This window comes from Stegostoma tigrinum, chromosome 18 (genome assembly GCF_030684315.1).
Source record: "Stegostoma tigrinum isolate sSteTig4 chromosome 18, sSteTig4.hap1, whole genome shotgun sequence".
In the NCBI taxonomy this organism is placed as follows: domain Eukaryota; kingdom Metazoa; phylum Chordata; class Chondrichthyes; order Orectolobiformes; family Stegostomatidae; genus Stegostoma; species Stegostoma tigrinum.
The window spans coordinates 20513349-20537440 of NC_081371.1; the positions used below are offsets into that span (position 1 = coordinate 20513349).

Here is a 24092-nt window from a genome sequence, read left to right on the forward strand (position 1 = left end):
CTGCTCCCTCCACAACTTAAATTCAGTAGCAGCAGTGGGTACTGTCTACAAGATGCACTCCAGAAATTGATCAAAGATCCTTAGACAGCATCTTCCAAACCCACAACCACCTTCATTTGGAAGGATAAGAGCACCAGATACAAAGCAACACCATCACCTACAAGTTTCCCCTCCAAGCCACTCACCACTGAATCGGAAATGTATTGTCGTTCCTTTGATGTTGCTGGTTCAAAATCCTTGTAGCCCCTCCCTAAGGCTATTATGGGCCATCCCATATCACATGGACAGCTGTGGTTCAAGGTGGCAGCTCACCATCACATTCTCAAAGGCAACTCAGATAGGCAATAAATGCTGGCCAGCCAGCAAGACCCACATCCCACGAGTGAATAAAAGAAAATAATATTTCCAATGTCTGGAGAGTCCAGAACAAGTGGTCACTGCCTAAATATACACGGTTGGTCATTTAGGACTGAGAAGAGGAGAAAGTTCCTCACCCAGACAGCAGTGAACCTGTGGAATTCTATGTCACAAGAAGTGGCTGTGGCCAACACATGCAACGTTTTCAAGGAGTAAAATATAGTTCTTAGGGTTAATGGGGTAAAATGGTATGGGGAGAAAGCAGGAACAAGGTGCTGAGTTGGATGATCAGCCATGATCATATTGAATGGTAGAGTAGGCTTCAAGCCAAATAGCCTACTCCTGCTCATATTTTCAATTTCTCCTTATAAAATATTGGCCTGGTAAAAGGCCATTCATATATCCTCTTAACTAGAAGGTTTACAATTAAAGCAAATTAGTCGATTTTTAAAAAAAATTCTCTTGATCTTACTGCAATGTCTTCACGTACAATTACATTGCAAACATCGTGCTTGCATTCAAGAGCTCGTCCATCGTCGTGTATTTCTGCTGCTGAAAGTTAAAGCTAACCGAAGAAAGCAGCGTAGTCGAACGAAAATGAACGAGCAAATTAGGTTTTCAGAAGGATTTAACTATGTATTTTACTTTGTTCACTATGATGGTGCAATATCCAGTGCGGTAGTTTTAACGAGGCCGAGCAGGTCCTGAATAAACAGAAATTGAAACAGAAATTAATTTTGATGAATTTTACGCACCCAGAATGCTTTTAATCAGCTTCTCATTCTAGATTCTGAACCCTCTCAGTGCGCTGTATGTTAATTCAGATGTATGTTTGTTCTGGAATTACTTACGAAGGTTTTATTTCACTTATATTTCATTTGGAGAATCACCATCCAGGAGAGAATCTATCACGCCACCATGCAACGATGTACGATTTATTGAATTTAAAACCTGTGCATTTCAGAAGGAATGTGCAGTTGGAGAAGATCATTGCCTATTTTAATAAATATAATCTTTTCCGCCTTCAATAACCAAAGCTTCCAAAACCAGCCTCGCCCCCTCCCCTGGTACCCACAGCTCATCCTTTTCCGTCCTCCTATTGTCCATATCACGTGCTCAGCTCAACGCTCCCACAGAGACGCAAAGTGGGCGGAATAAATAAACGCCAACCAACTGAAATGTTCTCGTAGCATGATGGGAACTGTAGTTCCGTTTTTGCGTGTTTCAAATCGAACTATGTGCCAACACTGCTAATTGTAATGGAAAAACTACGTTTCCCAATTGGCTGTGCGGTGGTGTTGCGCATGTGAATGGGTTGCCTTGAGCTCGAGCACTCAGCTTCTCGGAAAGTGCCAGTAAGTGAGTTAGAGGCAGTGTATCCGCCATTTACAGTTGGGAGGAAGAACGTGTCTATTTTCGAGCTGAGAGATTCGCCTGTTTTACCTTCTTTGCCCCCCTCCCCCGTTCTGTGTGGGGGGCCCGGGCTTGGGTCTACGATACTTGTTCGTTAAGGAAACCGGCTGGGCGTATTTTTTATTTGAAAAGTCGATTCCAGTACAAGAGGAAGAGAAGAAGCCGGGATGTTACGTATGTGGACAGCTCTGCAGTGAGCCTCTCCCCCGGCAGATCGACCTTACCCTGGGGTTTTCTATTGTTGCAGCATCCCGGCCTAGTCCATCTGGCAGCCTGCACGTCTGTCGGCTATTTAAATTTTGGTGACTTTTCTTTAAAACCATGGGCATCGCATCCATTTTGAAAGCTTGAAAGAGCAGAACCTTATGGCATCGACGGGGCAGTCGTGGCGTTGTATATTATCTGTGCTTAAAATAAACCGACGCATTTCCATAACCGTGGAATTGTTCTAGTGAGGGAACAGAAACTAGCAGCATCGCTGAAAGGGATTGTTGCGTTGATTGTCCCTTTTTTTGTTCTGGCCGTTTTAAAGTATATTATTTTTGGAGTTAATCCGGGAATAAGGAACTGTTTTGGCTTTGTTTATATCGGTTGGATTTTCATTTTCATTTTAAATTTCTTTATCGCCCTTTTGAGAAATGAAGACTGGATGAAAATTGTTCGAAATTTTTAATTAAGGATGGATGGATCACAACAGATGATCCATGTTTATGTCGCTGCGTTGCAACTGATTGAGTTGGACAATATTGCGTATCTCATTTTTTATATCGGAACGCTTCAGTTCCAGGGACCCGACTGTTTGCGCAAACATAACAGGGAATTATTTTGACTTCTCAAAGAAAATCAGGTTGCATTTGTCTTTACGCGTAATTGGTACTTTTTATTGCATTTCAACCATTTGACCGGCAGTGTGCTTCGCGTTGAAATCTTGTTTGAAGAGAAACCACTGAATTCTTCTGGGGAAGTCTTTTGGGAATTGAGTTTTTGTGGAAATGTCGGAAAACGCAGACAATGTTGGGTCTTTGTTGCGCCCCCCTAAAAATGGTACCAATTCGAGTTCAGATACGACAATAGGGGAGCGTTTTGGAGTAAGTTTGAGAAAAAAAGAAGAGTTTAAGGCTCTTAGGAGGCGGCGACATACTATGGATAAGGACAGCAAAGCAGAGCACCAACGTTTTATCAGGAGAAGTGTGATCTGTGATTCCAACGTTACAGCGTTGGACCATCTGCCCAGTAAGACATGTATTATCGTTTCGCCACCCGAATCGGATAATGCAGCTTCATTAATAAGCAGTATTACTATTAATAACGAAGCGCAACCTCCTGTACAAGCTACGACAGTTGACTCGGTCACTGCGGCAATTCCTGTTTTTGCCGGAGAAAAATGTGAAAAGTGCGTTGATGGCAATACGAAGGATGGAAGCACAGTTGCTGGAATTGGCGATGAACGACCGAGAACTGCTGTTCGTTCGCTCGATGCCGATGTTTGCAACCATGCAGGGACTACAACCAGTAGCAGCAAAGACAGAAAAAAACAAAAATCAGTTCCAATTAAAGAGGAAACCGAGTTGAAAGCTAACGATGATGATAGTTCAGAGAGCAAAGAAGCGGAAGAGGCAAAAAATCAGGAGAGGAAGGCGCAAGAAGATAATGAAGAAATAGAGACTAAGGCTGTGGCAACCTCCCCCGATGGGAGGTTTTTGAAGTTCGATATAGAAATTGGGAGAGGTTCTTTCAAAACCGTCTATAAAGGTCTAGACACAGAAACTACAGTGGAAGTAGCTTGGTGTGAATTGCAGGTAAGTTGTGTATTTTTGTTGTCGGCACGTTTGTCTTCATTGGGAAGACTAGCCACTTCATTTAAATCCTTGTTGCATTAGTATTTGTATTTTCAAAGAAATTTAACTACCAAAGGATAGTTTGATATGAGCTGAATGGCCACCTTCTGCCCTGTATCATTGCTGTGATTCTGAAAGAAGTGGTGTGCAGACCTTAAAATTAAAGGTGGCAATATAATTCATTGACACTTGCCAATTAGAAGCATAATTTAGAATCTGAAAGCTTTTTTTTAGTATTATTAAGGGATTCATTCCCAGGGTACTAACAACTTGTGTCCCATTAAAACCTGCTGTGATTTTTCTTCATTTTGACAACTTCTTGTTCAGGTTTGATATGGTCTTGAACATTGATACCTTTGACCATGAATGCTGAATAAATTTGATATTTCCACAAGAATGATTTTGAATAGAGCTTGCTGGACTATATTTTGAATTGAAAATTGTGTTTTACCTCCCTCTCTCTCCTCCTCATCCTCATTCTCTCACAGCGGGTTGGCATGGTATGAGGTGTTAAGACTGGTGTATTTCTGTCAGAGATAATGGGAACTGCAGATGCTGGCGATTCCAAGACAATAAAATGTGAGGCTGGATGAACACAGCAGGCCAAGCAGCATCCCAGGAGCACAAAAGCCGACGCTTCGGGCCTAGACCCTTCTGTCACCCTGTTTGAAATCAGTATAGGATGACTGGATGTTTGGCTGAGAACTTTCCTATTAGTGTAGCTTAAGTTTGTGTTCTTTTAACTGAATTTGAGTAGAGTTCAAAATGCATGTACCTAGCCCTTCATTGGACGCTTGATTATGTTAGTTTCAATTATGCACCGTTGATTTGACAATCCATGCCATAGATTCTGTTGTGTATATATTTATATTTTTAGGTTATTTTATTTTATACATGTATATGGTGAGAAGTGGCAAAGAGGTTCCTTTTTGTGTAGTTAAAGAAATGTGACAACGTAAAGGCCAGATAACTTGTTTCAGTGACATTGAAGGAAAAGTATTTTCCAGAACAGTGGAGAGAGATCTCATTTTCAAATGCAAGTAGTGACGTGATGTTTTACTACCATCTTGTACCAGAAAGTTTCCATTTGATGCTTTGTTTAAAAGACAATACCTCCCAAGTTGCAGCAAGCTGGCAGTACTGCAGAGGTGTGATTGTGGATTATGTGGGCAAGACTTGAGTGACACTTTGAACCTGAAAACTTTTGATATTTGAGAGGAAGTTTTGAGAATTGCCAAAAATTCTGGAAGAAACTGCCTAGGACTGGATACATTTTTCATTCAGACCAGGTGACCAAATTGACACTCTTGAAATAAAACATAAATGTGGGTTTCCATTTGGGGGTGGAAAAGGGTCTTCTGGTTGAGACTAAAATAAGGGGAAATTCTTAAAGCTTCTTGAGTCTTTGGAACTGTTCGCCAGTGAGCATATTAGTTGGTGCATATTTTTAAGATGGAGGTTGATGGATTCTTGACTAACGAGGGAGCTGTGGCTAGTAGTGGTAGGTGGGGAATGTGAAACCAAGGTCTCAATCAGGTCTGTCATGATCCTATGGCAGAGCAGGCTGTTGAGATTGAAATGTCCTTCTCCAGCTAATAAGTCATAAGTTTGTGTGAGAAATTTATTTTACTGGTGGCTGGGACATAACGCCCTCTCCAGAAAGCATGGTAATTGAGGCTGGAGGAATGTAGGTGAAAATTACGTAGACTTTTTTGGTGACTTGTAAATTCTGTTCTTGACTAAAACTTTGAAGTACGAAAATAGCTTGCAGGGATCTCCAAAAATTAAATTGCTCTTGTCCTTCATTGTACTTGGAACGTATTTTCAGTTTGGATAAAAAAAGTTTTCTAACTTGCCATTCAATATTCTACAGATAGAAGTGTCAAAAATACAGTTTGACAATGACCCCAAACATTAAGGAATGAGAGTAAGCTGCTTGCTGTTTTGAGTCTGCTCTATGTGTGTATTATACAAAATACATTTTGAGTACAATATATTTTTAATTCTTGGCTGTTTAATTGTAGCCAGTGTATCATTTGCATTGGCTTGACTTCTCACTCCTGCAATGTGACCTATAAGGATCCATAGGATTCTATCCTTGGCTGAATTTGATTTTGCATCAATACGTACCCTGTCAGAGATCATCCTAAAGCACAATGTTCAGTTTTCAGGAGTGTGCTGATCACATTGAGTTCTATATCATCTCTTCCTTTTTAAAACTCTTCGCTACTACCACATTATTGATATCTAATACTGGATAAAGAGAAATTGCCTGCAATTAAATTTTGAGAAGGCTGGAGCTATTGTCCTTGGTCCCTGCTGTGTACTCATGGGCCAAGTAATATTCCACCTGTGCCCTGGCAACTTTTTTGAGATGCAACCAGAGTGTTTGCAGGCTTAACGCAATGTTAACCTTTCTGAAGTTTCTGCACCATCATTAATACTGCCAAATACCATCTCTACGAAATAGTCTGTATTTACCCCACCTCTGGTGAACTACTGCATTTAGAAGAACTAAGATATTGGAGCAGGAGTGGAGAGCATGGCCTGTTTAGTCTGTTGTCATTTTAGTCTGATCATGGCTGCTGATGTAGAGATTCAACTCTACCTTCCTGCCTCTTGATTCTGAGCTATCTCATCTCTATCCCAGCCTTAAATATATTCAACAGGAAAGATTTACAGCTCTGAGGTGGAAACATTCTATAGGTTTGCAACCTTTTGTGATTTATCTTTGTCAGTCCTAAATGATTCACCACTTTTATCATTAGACTCTGCCCCAGTGTTTTAAATTCTCCAGCTGAAACAATGAGCATTTATACTGTGGGGCTTTTTAGGATCTAGCACATCTAATTGACAGTGCTCGTTTTTCTAAACTCCAGACAATATAGGCCCTCTTCTTTTTTTTGACATTTCAAGTAATCAAGTTTAATTTAAATTGTAGAATTTAGGGCGGCACAGTGGTTCAGTGGTTAGCACTGCAGCCTCACAGCACCAGGGACCTGTGTTCGATTCCAGCCTCGGACGACTGTCTGTGCGGAGTTTGCACATTCTCTCTGTGTCTGCGTGGGTTTCCTCTGGGTGCTCCGGTTTCCTCCCACGGTCCAAAGATGTGAAGGCTAGGTGGATCGGCCATGCTAAATTGCCCGTAGTGTTCAGAGGTGTGTGGGTTATAGGGGGCTGGGTCTGGGTGGGATACCCCAAGGGGCGGTGTGGACCTGTTGGGCCGAAGGGCCTGTTTCCACACTGTAGGGTATCTAAAATTCTATTCGCATTATTATTTTGTGGACAATGCAAACAGTATTGCTAGTTTTGCCATCCTCTGCACGATGTCATAGCCCTTATAACTTTACAATATGCTTTCCGTCCAACCGTGCAGTTTCAGCTGTGTGTATAAAGTAAAGGGATCCATTTGTGTTTGCCCTGGCATTGGCCATAGACAGGGTACCAGGTTCTGTGTGCTTCAATTGGAAATTCTCATCAGCAAACTTCTCACCTTAAATGGACTTCTGACAGTGCCATCACGTTGTGTAAAGTCACCACCCTGGCATGTGAATTGGGGATATCACGGTCTTGTCACCAGTGCATGGATGTTTTTCTGACCACATGAGCAAAGACCTCCATGTCAGTGCAGCCTGGGTATTGCCTCTGCTGGTGTCCACAAGCATGCATGTTTCTTGTTCTTGGCTACAGCTCCTGCTGGAATGGCATGGAGGATGTCGTTTGGAGCCCAGTTTGCTCAGTCTTTTGTTATAGGACAACGTTCTCATCCAAGTGAGCAATGTAGTGTACCTTCACTAGACTACCTTTAGTGAAAGTTTGTATCAATATGGAGACTAACTGTGTGCATCCAGTACTCTGCATACCTCAAAATCCTGTATTGTTTTCAGAAGTGACTTTGTTCCTGGACTCCAGTACACTTGCAGTAAAGGCCAACATGCTATTTGCCTTCCCAGTCATTTGCTGCACTTGCATGTTAGTTTTGGTTCTTGTATCTTTGAACATAGCACTTAAGTTTCAGGCCTTTTTTAAAAATTCTGTTTATCTGTTGTTAAAACCAAGACAAATAATCTGATATTTCTCTACATTATGCTCCATCTGCCACCTTAGTGGTAACTCATTAAACCAGTCTATATCCCTTTACAGCCTCTAATGTTTATGTCCGCCACCACACCTGCCCAAAAAAAGACACATCCACCTAGCTTTGCATCATCAGCAAGGAGGAGCATTTTCAGATGGCAGCCTGTAACTAGCAGAATGTTTGTAGGGTTGTGTGCTGTGGCCACAGTTATTTACAGTATATATTAATGATTTGAGTCAGATGTATAGCACCAAAACAGACCCTTTGGTCCAATGATGAGGACAGTGAATGTACTATAGCTGAAGTTCTGGATGTTTGAAAAATTGGTGGGATGGCAAGTGGTGAGGATGGCAAAGGTTTGCAGAAGGATATCTTCTGGTTAAGTGAGTAGACACAAAGTTGGCAGATGAATTATAATGTGGGAACATGAGGTTCTGCAATTTGGCAGAAAGAATAGAAGAAGTAGGTATTATTTATATGGAGAAAGACTACAGAAAGCTGCAAATCAGGGATTTGGGAGTCCTTGTGCATAAATTATAAAATGCTCAGTGAGTAAACGTTCATAGGGTAATGGGAAAGCAAATGGAACTTTGACTTTTATTTTAAAGAGGATAGAGTATAAAAGTAGGGAGGTTTCTCTAAAATTATATAAAGCACTAGTCAAACCATTGCTGGCTTGGTGTAAACAGTTTTGGCCCCGATCCAAGGAAAGATATACTGGTATTAGAGGCAGTCTTTCCAAAGTGAGGTTGAACAGAACAACAGACAAAAATACTTCCCTCCCTGATGCACTCGATGCATTTTCTGTTCAAAAAGATCATAAGGCCAGTGAAATGACGTCACCTGTCGCAGCAGCCTTGGGTGCACCCATCCCTTCAATCACTGCTGCAGATGTCATTTTGGCTTCTATGGGAATGAACCCATAGAAAGCGACTGGCCTAGATGGAGTCCATGCATACCAGCTAGCAGGAGTATTTGCTGACATTTTTAACCTCTCCTTTATGATGTGAAGTCCCCACCTGTTTCAAGAAGACCAGCATCATCTTGGTGCCAAAGAAAATTCATGCACCATGCATCATTGACTTCTGCCTGGTGACTCTGACCTTTTTTAATTTTTTGACGTGCTTCGAAGAGTGATTCGTGGCTGACATCAGCTTTCGTTCCCAGCACACCTTTGATCTATTTGATCTACTGTCACAACAGATCGATTACAGAAGCCATTTCCTTGGTCCTGTGCTCATCCCTATAACATCTGGATAACAAGGGTACGTATGTCAGGCTCCTACTTTTTGACTACGCCTCCATCTTCACCATAATTCCAACCAAACTAATCTGTAGACTGATTCCTTTGTAATTGGATCCTTGATTTCCTGACCCACAGACTGCAATTAGTGAGACTAGGCAACAGCATCTCCCATATTAACAAGGCTTTTGCATACTCTGCCCCTGATTGTGTTCCCTCATGACTGTGGCTGAATTTCATCCTAATGCCACCTACAAGTTTGCTGATAACATGACCATCTGTAGGCTAGATCTCCAACAGTGACAAGACAGAATATAAGAAAGTGTGTTTGGCGTGGTATAAAGATAACAATCTCTCCCTCAATGTCAACAAAATAGAAGAGCTGGCCATTGACTTAAGGAAGCAAGGCGTAGGGCATGCTCCTGCTTGCATCAGTGGTGCTGAGGGGGAGATGGCCATGAGTGTCATGGGCCTAGGAATGGTACCAACATTCTGTCCTGGTCTACCTATGTTGATGTGACAGTCAAGGTACAACAATGCCTCTCTTTCCTCAGGAGGTTAAGAAAACTCAGCACGTAAGTAAAGACCCTTAACAATTTTTATAGATGCAGCATAGAAAGCTTTCTATTTGGCCGCATTCTGGCTTGGCGTGGCAGCTGTTCTGCTCAGGACAATAAGAACCTATAGAGAGTTGAGAACGCAACGCAGTCCGTCACTCGAGTCGACCTTCTAGCCATTGACTCCATCTATACTTCTCACTGCCTCAGAAAGGTAGCCAACATAATCAAAGACTCCTCCTACCCTGTTTATAATCTCCTAATCTCTCCCAACAGGCAGTAGATGCAAAAGCTTAAACACAGATACCAACTGATTTTCGAAAACAACTGATTAAAGAATAACTTCATATCTGTTAAATTTTTTGAATGAACCTCTTCAAATTCAAATTTGAACGTTTGATTCCACTGTTTGTACGCCACCTCTGCAGCCTTAACATCGTATTCTTTGCTGTAATCTATTACCACGATGGTATGATATGATATCTGCCAGCACTGCACGCAAAACAAAACGTTTCCCTGTACCTAATTTGCATGTGACAATAAAAATCAAATCAAAGAAGGTTCATGAGACCAATTCTAGATATGATTGGGCCTGTACTTGAGTGGTGACCGTTATTGAAATGTAGAAGATTCTTTAGGGGACTTGACAGGGATAGATGTGGAGTGTTTGCTTCCCCATGTGGGAGAGTCTTTGATTAGAGGGCATTATCTCAGAACAAGAGGTCACATATTTAAGGTAGAGATGAGGAATTTCATTGTGCGTGTTGGGTGAGGTGTTGGGGTATAGTAAAGCAGTGGAATTCTGTACTACCAGGTGCTGTCAAGGCTGGGTCATTGTCTGTTCACGCCAGAGTCAAATTTTCAATCAGTAAGGGATGAAAGGTTTTGGAGGGGGAAAAGGCAGTAAAGTAGAATTGAGGATTAACAGAGCAGACACGACCTTATATGAATGACGAACAGACTCAATGGGCTGAATGACCTCCATTTGCGACTATTTTATGGCCTAAACCTAGATGTTACTTTGTCTCTCCATCAATGAGTTTTTTGCTTCTGTCTTTACGAAAGAAACGAACTTTGTAGTGAATGAAACCTTTGAAGAGCAGGTGTGCATGCTGGAATGGATAGAGATAGAGGAAGCTGATGTTTGACAAAATTTTCAGCACACTAAGATTGACAAGTCGCCAGGCCCGGACCAGATTTGTCCTTGGCTGCTTTGGGAAGCGAGAAATGCAATTGCTTCGCCACTTGTGAGGATCTTTGCATCCTTGCTCTCCGCTGGAGTCGTACCTGAGGACTGGAGAGAGGCAAATGTAATTCCTCTCTTCAAGAAAGGAAATAGAGAAATCCCTGGCAATTACAGACCAGTAAGTCTCACGTCTGTCGTCTGCAAGGTGTTAGAAAGGATTCTGAGGGATAGGATTTATGACCATCTGGAAGATCATAGCTTGATTAAATGCAGTCAACACGGCTTTGTGAGGGCCAGATCATGCCTTCCAAACCTTAGAGTTTTTTGAGGATGTGACTAGAAAAGTTGATGAGGGTCAAGCTGTGGATGTGGTGTATATGGACTTCAGTAAGGCATTTGATAAGGTTCCCCATGGTAGGCTCATTCAGAAGGTCAGGAGGAATGGGATACAGGGGAACTTAGCTGTCTGGATACAGAATTGGCTGGCCAACAGAAGACAGCGAGTGGTAGTAGAAGGAAAATATTCTGTCTGGAAGTCAGTGGTGAGTGGTGTTCCACAGGGCTCTGTCCTTGGGCCTCTACTGTTTGTAATTTTTAAATAATGACTTGGATGAGGGGATTGAAGGATGGGTCAGCAAGTTTTCAGACGACACGAAGGTCGGAGGTGTCGTTGACAGTATAGAGGGCTGTTGTAGGCTGCAGCGGGACATTGACAGGATGCAGAGATGGGCTGAGAGGTGGTAGATGGAGTTCAACTTGGATAAATGCGAGGTGATGCATTTTGGAAGGTCGAATTTGAAAGCTGAGTACAGGATTAAAGATAGGATTCTTGGCAGTGTGGAGGAACAGAGGGACCTTGTGTGCAGATACATAGATCCCTTAAAATGGCCACCCAAGTGGACAGGGTTGTTAAGAAAGCATATGGTGTTTTGGCTTTCATTAACAGGGGGATTGAGTTTAAGAGTCGTGAGATCTTGTTGCAGCTCTATAAAACTTTGGTTAGACCGCACTTGGAATACTGTGTCCAGTTCTGGTCGCCCTATTATAGGAAAGATGTGGATGCTTTGGAGAGGGTTCAGAGGAGGTTTACCAGGATACTGCCTGGACTGGAGGGCTTATCTTATGAAGAGTGGTTGACTGAGCTCGGACTCTTTTCATTGGAGAAAAGGAGGAGGAGAGGGGACCTAATTGAGGTATACAAGATAATGAGAGGCATAGATCGTCTCTGGCTATCAACTCTATTTCCCAGGGCAGAAATGGCTAACACGAGGGGTCATAGTTTTAAGCTGGTTGGAGGAAAGTATAGAGGGGATGTCAGAGGCGGGTTCTTTACACAGAGTTGAGAGAGCATGGAATGCGTTGCCAGCAGCAGTTGTGGAAGCAAGGTCATTGGGGTCATTTAAGAGACTGCTGGACATACATATGGTCACAGAAATTTGAGGGTGCATACATGAGGATCAATGGTCGGCACAACATCGTGGGCTGAAGGGCCTGTTCTGTGCTGTACTGTTCTATGTTCTAAGGTCTTTGCTAGCATTTATAAATAACTGCTCCAGCATTTATCCTTGCTGCATTTCACTGTTCATTGACCATGAACTTAAAATTCCTTGTTTGTACCCATTCTGTGTCTTTGCCTATTAAGCAGCCCTCCCCCTCTCTCAACATATTTTAACCCCCAGCTCCATAGCCCCTTACTTTGACTATTAAACTTTTGTATAATCCCTTATGACTATCTTTTGGAAAAGCATGTATACACCTCCGCTCAGTTTGCAACAAACAACTGCACCTCCCAGTCGCAAACCATTTCCACTCCCCCTCCCATTCTTTAGATGACATGTCCATCATGGGCATCCTGCAGTGCCACAATGATGCCACCCGAAGGTTGCAGGAACAGCAACTCATATTCCGCCTGGGAACCCTGCAGCCTAATGGTATCAATGTGGACTTCACCAGTTTCAAAATCTCCCCTTCCCCAACTGCATCCCTAAACCAGACCAGTTCCTCCCCTCCCCCCACAGCACCACACAACCAGCCCAGCTCTTCCACCCCCCCCCCCACCCACTGCATCCCAAAACCAGTCCAACCTGTCTCTGCCTCCCTAACCAGTTCTTCCTCTCACCCAGCCCTTCCTCCCATCCCAAGCCGCACCCCCATCTACCTACTAACCTCATCCCACCTCCTTGACCTGTCCGTCTTCCCTAGACTGACCTATCCCCTCCCTACCTCCCCACCTATACTCTCTCCACCTATCTTCTTTACTCTCCATCTTCGGTCCGCCTTCCCCTCTCTCCCTATTTATTCCAGTTCCCTCTCCCCATCCCCCTCTCTGATGAAGGGTCTAGGCCTGAAACGTCAGCTTTTGTGCTCCTGAGATGCTGCTTGGCCTGCTGTGTTTATCCAGCCTCACATTTTATTATCTTGGAATTCTCCAGCATCTGCAGTTCCCATTATCTCTATACATCATCTGTTGTTTTCCCAGTACCTACCTAGTAGTTCAGTCACCAAAGAACTCTCAAAATGAAAAAGAGGACTTCTGTTGAGTAAACCCATGTTGAATTATTCTATGCATACTATGATATTTCCTTTATCAAAGATTCTAACATTTTCTGAATGCCTGAAGTATCTATTTTTTAAACCAACTTGATCAGACGTTATTAATACACCACTTGGAGCAGGTGGGAACTGAAACTAGGTCTCCCAGCTCAGAGGTAGGGACACTATGACTATGCTACAAGGGCCGAACACTTGCCTGAAACTCTGTGCATTCTCTCTCCCTCCCATTCTTAAAGTAGTGCATTCTTTGTTATTTTCCAGTTAGCTGGAACAATTCCTTAATGTCATAAATTTTTGAATATTGTAGCACAACCCACTTTGTACCTGTCTCTTTTGGAGTCTTAGACCATGAGCCACCAGGCTCTGTGGATTAATTGAATTTTACTCTCCAGTTTCTCCAGTACTTGTTTCTCTGAAAACTCCTTTGTTTTTCTGTCTCACGTGTGAGGCCCTGCATTACTGTCAATTTCAAATATGAAATGTGTGCCATCTGTTGTGAAACAGACGCCAGATATTTGTTCAATGCCTTTGCTGTTTCCTTATTCCCATGTTCATTTTTCCTGTCTCTGCTTCTTTCGGGGGCAACATCGACTTCAGTTACAGTCTCTATTTTTTTAAAAAAATAAGCTTCAACTCTTGTTTGTGCCTTCACCTCCCTAGATTTGATTATTTATTCTGATGCACTCCAGGCTATTTTATTGAACTCTCGCATAAACCTCTGCCCATGTCCGAACTTGCATCAATCCTGTGACATTCCTCGTTTACTTATGTGGAGCAGTGCTTTCATTCTTGCTATTCTTATTGCTTGAAAATTCTTCTCTGGCCTATTCCCTTATTTCTGTAATCTGCCACCTCATCAATCCTTGGATAATTTCACTGATTCACTTCTTGTGTTTTGAGCATTCCTCATGTTAATTGTTCTTAGTTCTCATGCCTTTGGCTGTTTAGCCCTTAAGTTATAAGAAAAAAATCTCTCCCAAAGCTTAAACTCTGTTCCTCAATCACTTTGTTACAGATGTTCCTTTAAAATCCATCTCTTTAACTCAGCTTTTGGTTATTTGCCTCAATATTGTTTATTACTCCTTGGAATATTTTGTAATATTAAAGGTGATAATGAATATAAATTAAATTCTTTAAAGGTCTTTTCAAAATGTTCAAGAATATTTATACGAGCACAAACTGCTTTCTCATAATGTTTCTTATGCATTAGAGGATTCTGCATATCTGTGAACATGTAGTGAGAGACATTTGGCCTAAGTGGATAGTGCTGAAGTACTTTTTGATAGCTCCTGGCTTGTAGAGAACCAAATTATGAGCAGAACTATTGCCTGGTCAATATTGCTTCTTTTTATAAAGACAAGAACGTTATGGCATGTGATGCACAAGACATTGCTTGATCCTTCTGAGGCCACAGATTCCAATTTCGAAAGGGTGTTAAATGATCATGACTCCACTTCATGGATTTTAATTGGTATTCAGCTACTTGTATAAAAGAAATGTGAATAAGACAATGAAATGTCTAAACTTCTGTAGTACGTTGCATGGCGTAAGTGTTTTTGCAGAAATTTAAGTAGGATGGAGAACTGTGGCAGGGTACACAATACGTAAAACACCAGCGTAGGACAATGAAGGTGGTGTTTGGTATGCTTGCTTTTATTGGTCAGTGCATTGTGTGGGATTTGGAAGGTCATGTTGTGGCTGTACCAGACATTGGTTAGGCCACTGCCCTCCCTCGCCCTTTCAGGGTTTGAGCTAAGGGGGAGACACTGAGGGGAGACCTTTTAAAGAGGCTTATAAAATTATTGGGGACACGGAAAGAGTGATTTGGTCAAGGTCTTTTTGCCAGGGTAGAGGAGTCCCAAGCTAGAGTGCATAGGTTTAAAGTGAGAGGAATAAGATTTAAAAAGGGACCCTTTTTTCATGCAAAGACTGGTGCGTGTATGGAATGAGCTGCCAGAGGGAAGTGGTGGAGGCAAGTACAGTTACAACGTTTAAAACGCATCTGGATGGTATATGAATAGGAAGGGTTTAGAGAGATATTGGCTAAATGCTGGTGAATGGGGCTAGGCTTATTTAGGATACCTGTTTGGCATGGACAAGTTGGACCGAGGGTCTGTTTCCGTGCTGTATATCTGTGGCTCTAATTACATTTTGTGTGATTCTGGGATTCTGCTCACTGGCATTTTCGTTACAATGTAATTATTTCCAGCCAGTGATGAGCCTTTCCAGAAGGAGCATAAACGGTAATATTACACATTGAGTTGTATTACTCAGTCACTGTTGTTTTGAGCTGTCGATTGCAGTCTGGATTTCAACTGTGTATAGGAAGTGTTAAATGTGGGTTTAATTCTTTGGCAAGGTTGAAGCTATAAACCATTTATAACTTTCCTTGAGGTAACTGAAACCAAATAAAGAATGTGACACCTTTTAACAAGCTTTTACAAGTCTGTATGTCCTCTTCCTTTTGGTTTTGATATTATCAGTATGATTATTTCTTCCTCACACAAGTTCTGTTTTTCTTCCTCACTCGTCCCCTGACCTAGTTTTACTTTCTGGTGGCCTTCTTTGACATGGTTCACGATTTGAAAATGTGTTGTAGTACTCCAGGCACACCAGTGATCTAGCTAATTAGTCTTTATTTTCAGACTTTTTTATGAAGCTAATGGGCCTCCTTTAGTCATAGAATAATAGAGCATGGAACCAGGCCCTTCGGCTCAAACTGGTCCATGCTGACTGTGGTGCCCATTCAGTTCCAATTACCTGCGTTTGATCCATATCCCTCTTTAAACCCATTCAGCCCACGTACCTGTACAAATTTTTTTTGAAAACTTTGCTATTGTATCTGCCTCTTGCAGCCCATTCCATATATGGGCCACTTTGTACGTGAAGACGTTGCCCCTCTGGCCCTTCTTAAACCTTCCCCTCTCACCTTAAACCTGTGCCCTCCTAGTTTTGGATTCCATCACCCTGGGGAAAAGACCTTGACTGTTCACCCTATCCATGCCCCCATGATTTTACAAACCTCCAATAAGGTCACCCCTCATTCTCGTACGTTCCAAAGCATAGAAGTTATATACTGGCTAACCTTTTTCTATAACTCAGGCCTACAAGTTCTGGCATCATCTGTGTAAATCATCTTTGCGCACTTTTTCCAGTTTAACAATGTCTTTTCTGTAACAGGGTGACGAAAACTGTACACAATACTCCAAATGTGACATTCTTTTAAATGTGCCAAAACTGCATATTTTACAGGAATTAATTACCTTGTAGTTACATCACTTGTGGAATTTATTTTTAAAGCTGATTTTTCAAAGAAAACATCTTTTAATTTTGAAAATGACATGAAGAATATGCTATTCATTGCATGGAGAAGTAATATTTTTGTATGTCAGTGACAAATGGGAGACTTGTGTTAATACCACATGGTATCTCTAGAGTACTCAGGTGAGCTGAACATTTGGAATTTTAACATGTACATTACAGCACGTGAAGAATTGAGGTTCACTACCTGTACTTGGGATGGTGATATGAGAAGTCCTGTAGACCTATTACTGTGCACTTTGAGGGAGTATGTTTATTGGAAAAGCAATTTAGCATTGTAATGGGAAAGATTATGGCATGGGACGGCACAGTGGCTTAGTGGTTGGCACTGCAGCCTCACAGCGCCAGGGACCCGGGTTCGATTCCAGCCTCGGGTGACTGTCTGTCTGTGTGGAGTTTGCACGTTCTCCTCGTGTCTGCGAGGGTTTCCTCCCACAGTCCAAAGATGTGCAGGCTAGGTGGATCGGCCATGCTAAATTGCCCGTAGTGTTCGGGGTGTGTAGCTTGTAGGGGGATGGGTCTGGGTGGGATGCTTCAAGTGGCGGTGTGGACTTGTTGGGCCGAAGGGCCTGTTTCCACACTGTAGGGAATCTAATTAATGCTGTACTCAGACTTGTGGTTTACAGAATGTGTTAATGTCTCAAGCATATGGTTAAAGTTAGAAATAGCTATAGCTAGGAAACTGTTCTGAGATTTGGAAGAAGATTACAAGTTATTGTGTTTTAAGGAATTGAAGAAATATTGAGGAATTTGGTTTGTATGACCTTTTTTGTGATTATTGCTGCGGTAATGTGGGACGTTGGTTGTAAAATAATACCTGCGGGAACCCTGTGCGCTCTGAGGGTACATCACGGAGTTGAGAACATGATGAAAACCGGTAGATATTACAAGAAAAGTTAGTGAAAATAATCACTAAGCATCCTGGATTTGTTTTGTTTAGTGCTATAGTATTTTTGAGGCAGAGGGTTTTAAGGAGTTGTTACGAATAATTTTTACTACATTGAATTCTGCAATGGAATTTTAAGCATTTAAAATGTTTTGCCTGCAAGACTAAATTTCAACCACACCTGTGGTCTGGTGTGATACTGACCTTGAAGTCTTGATGAAACTTGAAAACAATGTTTCTCAGGTCTGGAAACTGAAATTGTTTGATTCTCTGAATGTGAGCTTTGGATATGTTTAACTGTGCTGAGTTCTGTGCTCTTGAATTCACGGGAAATATGCAATGTTACAACAACTGCAATATTAAAATTTCAAATAATTTTGCTGTGCTGCCTTGTGACAGGAACACTTTTTTTTGAATCTCTTGGAGTGTGAGAACCCTAAATTTTTCCCCACTTGTTTTTATTTGGAAATGGATGAGGAATGAAGTCGATGACCAGTACTTACTGACGTCATGCAGGAATGAACCGAATTAGCAAGCCCACTTATTTTATATTGTATCGATTTGCTTGAGTGCATGTTAGAATGTGTCAGGCTTTGATCAGTAGCACTTGACACCTTTTTTGTTTGTAAGTGAAATTCAGCAGAGGCAGAATCTGCATGACATAGCTTTTAGAAAGATAGTTTAGCATTGAGTAAAGAGGAAATAAACCCAGATGAAATTGGTTTAATGAAATGCCCTTTTCCACGTAGTGTATTGGTTTAGGATATCAAGGATGTTTATTAAAATGTTTTTATTTGTATTTGTGACTGTATTAAAATGTCTTCTCAATTGACTGATTTGCTTTCTCTTCACGGCTTTTGCCTTTCTCACCTTTTTGGAGCATGAGGTCTTGCTGAAAAAAACTTAAGCTACCATTTAGCTCCAAACAATGATCTAGTTTCAAAGCAGTTAAATTTATACTTTGTACACATATTTAATAGTGCTTCCTTAATTGCTGTAGTAATGTTTCCACAGAGTTCACTTTAGTTTCTGATTAAATAGAAAGAGGTATTATTAAATGATAATTAACAGTTACATAAACTACTCCTCACTGTACCTCCTTGCTCTTGCATGCATTGTTGTCTAATTGTATATGTCCAAGGTAATTGCCAACCTTTTTAGTTTGTTCATTCATGGGACGTGGTTATCGTTGGCTGGCCAGCATTTATTGCCTGCCCCTAGTTGCTCTTGAGAAGGTGATGGTGCGCTGCCACCTTGAACGACTGCATTCCACATGCTGTATGTTGATCCACAGTGCCCTTGGGAAGGGAATACCAGGATTTTGACCCTGCCACAGTGAAGAAATTGCAAAATATTTGTAAGCCAGGGTGGTGAGTGGCTTGAGGGGGGGAAATGTGCAAGTAGTTGTGTTCCCATACATGTGCTGTCCTTGTCCATAAAGAAGGAAATGTGGGTTTGGAGGGTGCTATCTAAGGATATTTGGTGAAGTTTTGCAGAGCATCATGATGATGCACCATACTGCTACTGAGCCTTGGTGGTAGAGGGAATGGATGCTTGTGGAGGTGGTACCAGTCAGATGGTTTGCTTTGTCCTGGATGACGTCAAGCTTTTTGAGTTGGAGCTGCCCCCATCCAGGCTAGTGGGAGTATTCCATCATGCTCTTGACTTGTGCCTTGTACGTGGTGGATAGAGTCTAGGGAGTCAGGAGGTGAGATACTTGCCACAGTATTCCAAGTATCTCACCTGTTCTTGTAGCCACTGTGTTTATGTGGCAAGTCCTGTTCCATTTCTGGTCGATATTGACAATGGAGGATTCTGTGATGATAACTCCAATGAATGACATAGGACAGTGATTATATTGTGTCTCATTGATAGTCATTGCCAAGCATCTGTAGTTGTGAATTTGATTTGCCACTTGTCAGCCCAAGCCTGGATATTGTTCAGATTTTGTTGCATTTGTATATGGACTGCTTTGCTATCAGGAATTGTGAATGGTGCTGAATATTGTGCAATCATTAATGATTATCCCCACTTGCTGCTTACAGAAGGTCAAGTAATTGTTAAAGTAGTTGAAGATGGTTGTGCCGAGGACACCACCTTGAAATCCTGCAGAGGTGTCCTGGAACTGAGGTGACTGACCTCCCAAAAGCCACAACTACCTTCCTATCAACCAGTGGAGTGTTTGCCCCTTGATACCCATTGATTTCAGTTTTGCTGCAGCCCCTTGAAGTCAAGGGCTATCATTCTCCCCGACCTGGAATTCAACTTTTTTTTGTCCATGTTTGTACCAAGGCTGTAATGAAGTCAGGAACTGAATGGCCCTGGCAGAACCCAAACTGACTAGCTTATTATTGAGCTGCTGCATGATGGTTGAGAGTAGACTGATGGGACAGTAATTGGTCAGGATAGATTTATCTTGCTTATGTACAGGACATACCTGACCAATTTGTCACATTATTTGGGAGATACTGGTGTTGTAATTGTATTGTAGAACTTGGCTAGGGAAGCTGCACATTATGGAGCATAAGTCGTCAGTACTATTGCTGAAATGTTGTCAGGGCCCATCGTCTTTGCCATATCTACCTACGGCCTCCAACTCTTGGGTATTGTGGAGACAATAGAGTTCAATGAAGACTGGTCGGGTCCTAAAGGGGACAAGTGCTGGACTCAGCGTGTGACAGGTTGTGACAGAACCAATAGTGGGAATAACATACTTGATTGAGCTGACATGTTGGTAAGGATGAGATCAATAGTGCTGCTGCCAAGTGAGTCTTAGTGGTGGGCACTCACCCATAGTGCATTTTGCTGTCTTGGCTTACTCTAAGTGAGGTTGTTGACTTGCTGTCCGAGCTGGCTTGTTTTTGTTCAGACGTTTTAAATACTTCCAGCAATATAAATTTCAAGTGGAGTAGAATAACATTGCTTCATCGGAGGCTGTGTGTTAAAAGCATAAATGAGTGGTTTTAAGAACCGAGGTGTCAAGTGGTCTAGTTGGAAAGTCAGTGAAATAAACACCTTGTGAGGCCATGAGGTTTTTTAAAGTTGTAACAATAAAAGTAACCAGAGGGGGTGTGGTCAAGCTTTTACAGAACCAGGATTATTTAGTTTACTTTCAGTAGTTGCTGTTGGGGTCTTAGTAGAAGTTATTCTTTCTTTCTCTCTCGCTTGCAGCCAGAAGCTGGGGGTTCTCTGTCTCACATGCAACCCCTATAGCAGGCAATGTGTTGTGAATTTTCCTTTTGTCAAGGGTGCGTCAATGGAATATTACCATATTGGAACAATTAATTGGTCATAGTTGCTGTTTCTATTATCCAGTTAGCTTTACTGATGGAGTTAAGGTATTTCAATTCCTTTTTTCTTTTGTTGCATTTTAACAATAATGGATGAATGAAATGTGTTTTGCTTTAAATTCAGTAACTTGACCAATTGAATTATATCTGGAATGCAACACTTAACTTGAAAACTAGTAGTAGTTAGGATCTAGATGCTATCTACAAAATGTTTTTGAGGGGGTTTGATCTGGTCCATAACATGGCCAGGTTATTTGACTAGTCTGTGAGATAGCTCACCTAAATTTGTCACAAGCCCCCAGACGTTAAGGGCTTCGTAGGGTCGATACGGCTGTTTCTGTCATTCTTTTCCAGTGCCTTGGACGATGCCAAATGGTTTCCTATTGTTCTTGTTGTCTTGTACCCCTCTGTCTGATTTCCTTTCTTGTTCTAGGGTAATACCCGTTTACATCCATAAGACTGAAGTACAGATTGTGGTGGGAGCAGTGTTGGGCAGGTGACACATATCTTGAAGATTTTGAGGTTTTGGCAAACATTTCAGCTTGGATAGGCCACGTTTTGGCTGTCACTGGTCGGGGAGTGCATCTGATTTTTGAGGAATTTTAGAAATGCATTGACATGGTGGGGTGGTGGGTAGTGCCTTTTTTGCATAATTGCATGTGCTAGACCTGCATTTTCTTTGCACATGAGCATATCGTTATCTCAGAGGCTTAATGTGCTTGCAAAGCTCATTTATGTCACTTGGCAAGGGAGCCATTGTAAATCTGCGAGCAAGGTGAATGGGACTTAACACAAATTAGGACATGGCAGAAGTTTGGATGAGCTTAAATTTTTGCAGGTTGCAAAGTCTAAAGGCAGGCAGGCAGGAGAGCATTAGAACAGATGATCTGAGTAGTAACAAGGCTGGGAATTATCATAAATTAAAATGATTTGTCAGCATTTATTGTGAACAGTTTGACCATGATTATCAAGATTAAGGTCAAGCGTAGATGGAGTCTTGCTTATTTGCATACCAAATTTTATTTGGTTTAGTAAACTGTTGTCCAAGGGGTGGGTATGTTTCCTTCAAATATAACTTTGTGTGAATTATAATTCTCCTTGATTACATGCATCTACTTCACATACATTGTTAAAATCTCACTTTATGAAGAGTTAGATATGCTGACTGATTTCTTTGGACTGTGTATTATGAAAGTAGCCAAGTGTACTCGGGCTAAGTTATGATTGTAAATTGAAGTCTTTGATCATCATGTCTTTGCCTTTACAGATGGTATATTGAGCGGAGAACTTTCAGTTTAAAATGCACTCTTAGCAACGTGGGTATCTATTTGAACTTGGTACTGCACTCAGTGGACCAGAGGTTGACTTTATCGAAGTCCTAAAGCTGTACAACATGGAAACGGGCCATTTCGTCCAGCTGGTCAATGCTGACCAGATATTCTAAATTAATCTAGACCCATTTTCCAGAATTTGGTCCATGTTCTTTAAACTCTTCCTAATCATGTGCCTATCCAGATGTCTTTTAAGGTTTGTAATTGTGCGAGCCTCCTCCACTTCCTCTGGCAGCCCGTTGCGTACACGTACTACCCTCTGCTTGAACACGTTGCCCCTTAGGTCCCTTTTTAAATCTTTCCCCTCTTAACTTAAACTTATGCTCTCCAGTTTTGGACTCCCTTACTTTGAAGGAAAAGAACTTGGCTAGTCACCCTAACTCTGCCCCTCATGATTTTATAAGCCTCTGTAAAGCCACCCCACTGCCTTCAACACTGGATGGAGAATAGTTCCAGCCTATTCAGTCTCTCCCTATAGCTCAAACTCTCTAACAGTGACAACCTCCTTGTAAATCTTTTCTGAACCATTTCAAGTTTCTCAACATCTTTCCTATAGCGGGAGATCAGAACTGACTGCAGCATTCCAAAAGCGACCTAACCAATGCGTTGTCCAGCTGCAACATGACCTCCCAACTCCTGTACTTGGTACAATGACCAATTAAAGCAATCATACCAGATGTTTTCTCCACTCCCCTCTCTCTCTGTGACTCCATGTCTTTGTTTACCTAAGAGAGCTAGGGAATGATATCATTCTCCAAAAGGGAAAAAAAAATCTAATCATTACCCTTTGACATTAAATAACATGATTATTGATGGATCCTCCCCCACCACCATCCTTGGGGTTACCATTGACTCAGAAGCTGAACTGAACTAGCTATATAAATACTGTGACTACAAAAGGACATGAGGAGCTGGGAATTGTGCAGTGAGTAACTCCCCTCCTGACTCCCAAAGCCTATTGTTTGGGGTGAGGAGGTTGAACTTCTGTGATACTTTAAAGCCGAAACACGCAGAGAAGCTCACCTTGCCTCATGATCTGCTCAAGGAAATGGGGAAAAAGGTATATTTTGCCTTTCACCTCCCAAATGTTATAAAGGAGAGCTTAAATGAAAGATATCCCTGATACTCACTTTATGAGCAACAGGTAACAATTCATTTATCTAACTCTACCACTGAACAGATTAACAGACCTACTAACAATCTGAACAATTCCCCCTTAATTACTAGCTATCCTGAACAGAACAAAATTCTAATGGCAGGATGCGTCTTCTTGAATGTTGTGTGCATTTTCCACTATTCTTTAGTCAGGAGTTTTTACTTCTTTGAACCCTTGTGTCAGGAATGTTAGCTAAGAGTGCCATGGTATGGCACTTTTTAGATGGGCAGTAAATGGTGGCCTTGCCAATGACAACCACATCCCTTGAATGAATGGAGAAAAAGAAGTTGTTTGTATCTCATGTACAACCGAACACCAAAATTCCCCTCTTGATTTATCAGGAATTTTAGGGCAGCATTGTGGCTCAGTAGTTAGCACTGCTGCCTTGCAGCATTGGAGACCCGGGTTTAATTCCATCTTCAGGTGCCTGTCTGTGCAGAGTTTTCACATTCTGCGTGGGTTTTCTCGAGGTGCTTTGGTTTCCCTCCATAGTCCAAAGATGTGCAAGTTAGGTGGCTTGGCCATGCTAAATTGCCACAGTGTTCAAGGATGTGCAGGCTAGGTGAATTAACTATTGGAAATGTAAAGTTATAGGAATAGGGTAGTAAGATGAGTGTGGACACGAAGGGCCTAATTACTGGCATCCACACTGTAGAGATTTAATGACTCTGAACTTCCTCACAAGTCACTGCTGTATGGCTATCAGTGGTCCCAAACCTTTGCAGCTACGTTGCTCTGTACTAGTCTGTTTGAAAAATATATCCTTTATCTCCTTTCATTTTTAGGTTTCAAATTTCACTCATTGCACCTGCCTCTCTTTCAATTTTACCCTTATCAAAATGACCGAATTTGCGGTTCCTATCCCCATATTCTGTGTTCACCA

The 24092-nt window shown here is 41.8% G+C and overlaps 2 protein-coding genes across 13 annotated transcripts in view; one reads left to right on the forward strand and one right to left on the reverse strand.

Annotated features, from left to right (window-relative positions):
• The window catches only part of LOC125461164 (ninjurin-2-like), a 262263-nt gene that overhangs the window by 203149 nt on the left and 35022 nt on the right, over positions 1-24092 (reverse strand). The gene's annotated exons all lie outside the window — the stretch shown is intronic.
• wnk1b (WNK lysine deficient protein kinase 1b) overlaps positions 1688-24092 on the forward strand; it is a 189365-nt gene continuing 166960 nt past the window's right edge. For 7 of the 12 annotated variants that reach the window (XM_048549630.2, XM_048549632.2, XM_048549634.2 and 4 more), the window contains exon 1: positions 1689-3569. In XM_048549630.2, coding sequence (XP_048405587.2) covers positions 2763-3569 — 807 coding nt within the window. In that variant the 5' untranslated portion in view covers positions 1689-2762. Of the gene's footprint in view, positions 3570-24092 lie in introns of all 12 variants that reach the window. The other 5 variants (XM_048549636.2, XM_048549640.2, XM_048549638.2 and 2 more) reach the window with 3 other exon arrangements.